We start from the raw sequence: 5,923 nt of genomic DNA, 5'->3' as shown, positions 1-5,923 counted from the left end.
GAGCTGAGAATGTGCCACTGCACTCCAGCCTGGGTGACAGACCAAAATTCCATTTCAAAACAAAAAAAATTAGTATCAAGTGGTAGCTGAGAAATGGACATGAGTTTCAAAATAATAATACCAGCATCATTATTAACAATAAAACTACCGGGTACCATCTAAGATTTCATGTGTTTTTCTTTGTCCTTAGCTTATACCCCACTGGAGAATATATGATCAAAATACTGTGTTGTAGGGTCATTTGAAAGCAATTCGTCTCTGTGTGATTTTGGAACTGACACGATATGCAGCTAGGTTCATCAGTTACTGTTTGTATTGTTTAGAGATCATTTTGTTTTATTTTCCTTTTTGATTTGCCTTTGTTTTTTGTTTTTGTATAAATTTAATGGGTACAAGCGCAGGTGTGTAGTTTTGTCAAATGGATTGATTGCTCAGTGGTGATGTCTGGGCTTTGAGTGTAGTAGTGTACATTGTACCCATTAAGTAATTTCTCATCCCTCGCCCTCCTCCTTCTGTTTTTTTTTTTTTTTTTTGACAGAGTCTTACTCTGTTACCCAGGCTGGAGTGCAGTGGTGCAGTCTCAGCTCATGATTCTCGTGCCTCACCCTCCCAAGTAGCTGGGATTACAGGCATGCACCACCATGCCCAGTTAATTTTTTTGTATTTTTAGTAGAGATGGGGCTTCACCATGTTGGCCAGGCTGGTCTCGAACTCCTGACCTCAAGTGATCCAACCACTTTGGCCTCCTAAACTGCTGTCATTACAGGTGTCAGCCACCACGTCCGGCTAATTTGTTTGCATTTTTAGTAGAGAAGGGGTTTCACCACGTTGGCCAGGCTTGTCTCAAATTCCTGGCCTCAAATGGTTCTCCTGCCTCAACCTCCCTTTCAAAGTCTATTATTTTACATTCTGTCCCCATGTGTACACATTTATTAGCTCCCACTTAAAAGTAAGAACATGTGGTATCTGACTTTCTGTTTATGAATTATTTCACTTAGAATAATGGCATCCAGTTCTGTCCATGTTGCTGCAAGAGACGTGATTTCATTCTTTTTTATAGCTGAGTAATATTTTTTAATGTAAAAATGTTGATATTTTCCAAAGTGAAAACTATAAAACAAGATACATTTGGAGAAGTCTAGAGTGTTTGCTTTATTCATGTTGTTTATGCGTTAAAATATAAGCACATTGCATACATATGCATATTTACACACATATCTAAAAGATAACATATTATATATACTTTTCCATACTTCTGAACAAGTGTCTCATCTCCATAACTAAAAATTAGATGAGAGAGGCAAAGAACTCTTGTCTTAAAATTGACTTCATTGCACTATATAGCATTTCACACTGTGGTTCCAGGCCACAGAGTCCCTTGGGGTAGGGGGAGACAAAGGGTGTGGCTGACAGGGGGATCAATTCCACCACAGCAGCCATACTTCTGCTCCACATAGTTGGCATCCAAATTTGATCTGAAAAACAGTTTCCACTACTAAAAGAAAAATCCTAAGAGAAAATGACCACAAGCCAATTACCCACCCAAACCTGCTGATCCTGGCCTCCAGAAGAGGCTGTTTGGAGACCACATATTTCTTATTAACTTTACCATGATGAGATTATCTTACTGTCTGGGGTTGTCCAAACTTGAGTTCCAAGAAAACCCCTGTGTCGGGGGGGAAAAAAATCCTCCTCCATTCAACAGTAGAGCAAAGGACCTGACCAATCATTTTGTCCACATCTTCATTTGAGGGAATCCTTCATGCCCATTTTATGAAACGTCTTTAGCTCTGATTAAAGAGGCAAGAAAATACAAAGGAAATTGAAGAGACTGTTAGAGATTGAAGCAAACTGTCATTTTGCCTGACTATATAAAATTCAAAGTGCTTTCAAGATGAGGTATTGAATTAGCTCAATAACTGCAAGCTCCTGGTGGGCGCGGTGGCTCACGCCTGTAATCCCAGCACTTTGGGAGGCCAAGGCGGGCAGATCATGAGGTCAGGAGATCGAGACCATCTGGGCTAACATGGTAAAACCCCATCTCTACTAAAAATACAAATAATTAGCCAGGCGTGGTGGTGGGCGCCTGTAATCCCAGCTACTTGGGAGGCTGAGGCAGGAGAATCACTTGAACTTGGGAGGTGGAGGTTGCAGTGAACTGAGATCACGCCACGACATTCCAGCCTGGGCAACAGAGAGAGACTCCCTCTCAGAAAGAAATAATAATAATAATAATACCTGCAAGCTCCAGTGGAAGCTAGGTGTGCAGACTGACTTTATTTTGCTATTTGCCATACCTTCCTTCTGCCACCTGGAAAAAATCACTCTTAGTTGTGCAAATGGAAAGGCAGTTGGCACAAATTCTATGCATACACAGACACACAACACGTAAGTCCAGGACTCCCTAGGTGTGTCATGACCATACCCCTGGTGCCTGGCACAATGCCTGGTGTACAGCAGGTAGGTAGTACATATTTTTGAAATGGATAAATGAATGTAAACATTTCTCCCCATCTTAAGCCAAATGGGTAGGCTCATCACTATTAAAAGATTGCTAACCTCTGTCTCAGACCTATTGCAGAAGTGGTGTCAAAGTAGCATTTTTTATGGGTAGCATCTGCAATTTCCATATTTTATGGGTCAGAAGGGAGTTGTTCTGAGTATTTATTCCATGATGCTGTGAAACCTGAAGTGTATCTGTAGGACTGGCACCGCTGTAAGAAAGCCCTTTATGAGGTCATCATCCCCCACTTGCCATCTCTCCCCAGATGCAGACATGCAAGCTTTTAAAAACATTTGAGAAGCCACCATGCCTCGCTTTGCAAGCCCTCTTTTAAGAAACATCATTATCAGAAGTCAATTTGATGGCATCAAGAGGAAGCCATGCCTCCAGTATCTGAAAACACTGAGAACACTGCAGTATGATGGATTTAAGACTGTATATTTTGGGGAAACCAGTATCTCAGAAAGTCTAGTAACTGGGGAAGATATTAGTGATGGATATTTCATACAAACCCCAACTTGGTGTATTGTGCACGCTGCAGGTAGTCAAGGATGGGTGCCTTGGAAATATCGGATGTTCCTAAGAGATGAGCTGTGTATCAAACAAGAAGACAGCCTCTTCTCTGAGTTCTGTGATGTGGTGAGGAAGGCCTATGGAAAGTGTGTCATCGTGGTCAAAGAGAGAAGACAGCAGGAAGAGCAGAGGCCAAAGGAAGACAGAGAGGCTGAGGGCCAGTTCTATATCCCTACAGTCATTAACTTAGCAAGCATTGCGTGTTGCCCAGAGGTGGCCAAGTCCTATGGCCATGAACTACTCTCTCTGCCTTCCCCTTGTAATTATCTGAACCCTTTAGACTCAGCCTGGTCTTCTCTGAAATGGTATATCATCAATAACAGAAAAGAGTTTTGTTTGCAGTCCATTGACAGTGTCTATTCTTACGAATGTATACTTTTCAGCAGTTTAATTAGCAAAGGAATTGAAAGGATAAACCCAAGCAAGTGGAGAACATTAACTAGCAAAGTACGGAGATGGGAAAACTACTATCTTGGGAAATTTTCCTAAGAGCGATTCCTCCAACAAGCAGTGAGGCTGCTACAAGTCTGGTCTTTACCGTCCACTCTGTTGAGATGGATTCCATACCACTGCAGCCAAAGATACTTCAACAGTGACCCCACAGGGGTGCTGCGAGAACTGACTTGTTCCTGAGGATGTTGGCAAGCACTTTGAGTTTACTAGAAGTTTCACTAAAATGTATTGGTAAGATAGGGGTCTCGACTCTTATCTTGTGAAGGCTGCTTTGAAGGCTTTGTCAAGGGGAGGATGAGTCTAACCCAGCCCAAAGGAGGATGGCGGTAAGCAGGGGTGAGCAGGCTGAAAGGTTGTGTGGTCAAAATTTGGTCTGAGAAAATAAGAGAACCAGCGTGCAGTCATCCCACAAAAAGCCCAAAGTAAATAGCGTGCCAACCAGTTTCCATCCACCAAAGTCATCCACAGGCATCCAGCTGGCCACGTGTGAGGTATCGTCCAGATGGTCACCAAGCAAGACTCCCTCCTGCCAATTATCGTTTCTTCCTTGTCAGCAAAGTAGTGGAGGATGAGTGAGAGGCATCTGCGGAGGGGAAACTCCATCCGGACACTCCAAGTGGAGTAGGTGGTCCCAATTAGGACCTGGAAAGTTACGACAGTGGTGGGTTCAAGTGGGCTATGGTGGGCAAAGGGGTGGCATGCATGGGGGTCTGCAGAGACCACTTATTCAGCCAATCTCCCCACCAACTCCAGGAAGCCCAGCGGGTCATTAGACTGTGCGGTGGAGTTTCATCTCGAAACCCTGTAGCTGAGCCACTTGCAACTGGGACAACACCCCCTATGTAGGTTTGGGGCTGCTGCCGATGTCTGTTGTAAGAATTTGTGGTTGTCTTTTTCACTTTTATAGAAAAGGCTTGACCCCTATTAAACATACCATAAAATTCACTCTTGGTTATGTATATTCAGACAGTAATTTTAGAGGTAATCATTCTGAGGCGTGTAAAAAGAATAATTTATGGCTGGGCACCATGGCTCACACTTGTAATCCCAGCACTTTGGGAGGCCGAGGCAGGAGGACTGCTTGAGGTCACAAGTTCAAGACCAGCCTGGGCAACATAGCAAGATCTCATCTCTACAAAAATACTTAAAAATAGCTGGGCTGAGTGGCATGCATCTATAGTCCTAGCTACTTGGGAGGCTGAGGGATGAGGATCACTTGATCACAGAAGTTGGAGACTACAGTGACCTATGTTTGTCCACTGCATTCCAGCCTGGGTGACAAAGTGAAACTCTGTCTCTAAAAGAAAAGAAAAAAAACCTTGTAAACTTATATGGGATGTTGATAGCGGTGGTGGGTGGTGGGGCACCCACTCAATTCAATCAATTCTGCATGAATCTAAAAAATGGCTGTAAAAAATAAGGTCTTTGAAAAAAATTTTATGAACATTTCTGGACTGGGCACAGTGGCTTATGCCTGTAATCCTAGCAATTTGGGAACCCAAGGTGAAAGGATTACTTGAGCTCAGAAGTTTGAGGCCAGCAACATGGCGAAACCTCATCTCCACAAAAAATACCAAAATTTGCTGGGCATGGTGGTGCATACCTATGGTCCCAGCTGCTGGGGAGACTGAGGTAGGAGAATCACTTGAGCCCTGGGAGGCGGAGGTTGCACTGAGCAGAGATCGCGCCACTGCACTCCAACCTGGGTAACAAGTCAGACCCTGTCTCAAAAAGAAAAGGAAAGAGAGAGAGAGAGAGAGAGAGAGAGAGAGAGAGAGAAAGAAAGAATTTCTACACAGAATTTCCTGACAGCCAAGTGCAGAAGGCATCCCATCCTTTGCTTGTCTTCTTTCCCGCCTGAACCTCCCTGTATTATTCAGAAAGACTTTGTCAGATGAAGGCGAATGTTCAGTGCTTTTCAGCAACTAAGTGGTGGACTTCCGCAGCATTTTGTCATGGTTACAAAGGGAATCCTGGTAACATTTTTCCTGGAGATTAATCACACCTCAAACAGCTGACCACTCAGAACTATAAAGTTTCCACTGTTGCAGGCCTCACTTGACAGTCAACAGTGCTATATTAATTTGTCGTAGCTGTTGAAACAAATTACCACAGGCTTGGTGACTTAAAACAACAGAAATTAAACCAGGTATAGTGGCTGTGGTTGCAGCTGCTCAGGAGGCTGAGGCAGGAGGATCGCTTGCACCTAGAAGTTTGAGGCTACAGTGAGCTCTGATCGCACCACTGCACTCCAGCCTGGGTGATAGAGTGAGACCCTGTCTCAGAAAGAAAGAGAGAGGGAGAAGGGAGAAAGGAGGGGGGCGAAGGAGGAGGGGGAGGGGAGAGAGAGAGAGAAAGAAGAAAGAGAGAAGAAGGAAAGAAGGGAGGGAAGGG

The 5,923-nt window shown here is 43.9% G+C and overlaps 2 protein-coding genes across 5 annotated transcripts in view; one reads left to right on the top strand and one right to left on the bottom strand.

Moving 5' to 3' along the window:
* Window positions 1-1,123: 1,123 nt before the first annotated feature.
* SMIM11 (small integral membrane protein 11) overlaps window positions 1,124-5,923 on the bottom strand; it is a 26,236-nt gene continuing 21,436 nt past the window's right edge. The window contains exons 4-7 of one of the 4 annotated variants that reach the window (XR_001887645.1): window positions 3,969-4,171; window positions 2,239-2,311; window positions 1,629-1,790; window positions 1,124-1,475 (exon numbers count right to left, since the gene is read on the bottom strand). The gene's annotated coding sequence lies outside the window, so the exon portion shown is untranslated. Of the gene's footprint in view, window positions 1,791-2,238; window positions 2,312-3,968; window positions 4,172-5,923 lie in introns of all 4 variants that reach the window. The other 3 variants (XR_001887643.1, XR_001887644.1, XM_017883963.1) reach the window with 3 other exon arrangements.
* CUNH21orf140 (chromosome unknown C21orf140 homolog) lies at window positions 2,240-3,822 on the top strand. The gene has a single exon (XM_017883962.1). The coding sequence runs from the start codon at window positions 2,810-2,812 to the stop codon at window positions 3,563-3,565; it is 756 nt and encodes a 251-aa protein (XP_017739451.1). The 5' UTR covers window positions 2,240-2,809; the 3' UTR covers window positions 3,566-3,822.

The sequence above is a fragment of the Rhinopithecus bieti genome, unplaced genomic scaffold (genome assembly GCF_001698545.2).
Source record: "Rhinopithecus bieti isolate Rb0 unplaced genomic scaffold, ASM169854v2 scaffold_13207, whole genome shotgun sequence".
Classification (NCBI taxonomy): Eukaryota; Metazoa; Chordata; class Mammalia; order Primates; family Cercopithecidae; genus Rhinopithecus; species Rhinopithecus bieti.
The sequence above is the reverse complement of the archived record's forward strand: the minus strand, read 5'-3'. Positions and strand labels throughout refer to the sequence as shown.

Coding starts and splice junctions, on each gene's coding strand:
- CUNH21orf140 (XM_017883962.1), top strand. CDS start 2,810: ATGCCTCGCTTTGCAAGCCCTCTTTTAAGAAACATCATTATCAGAAGT.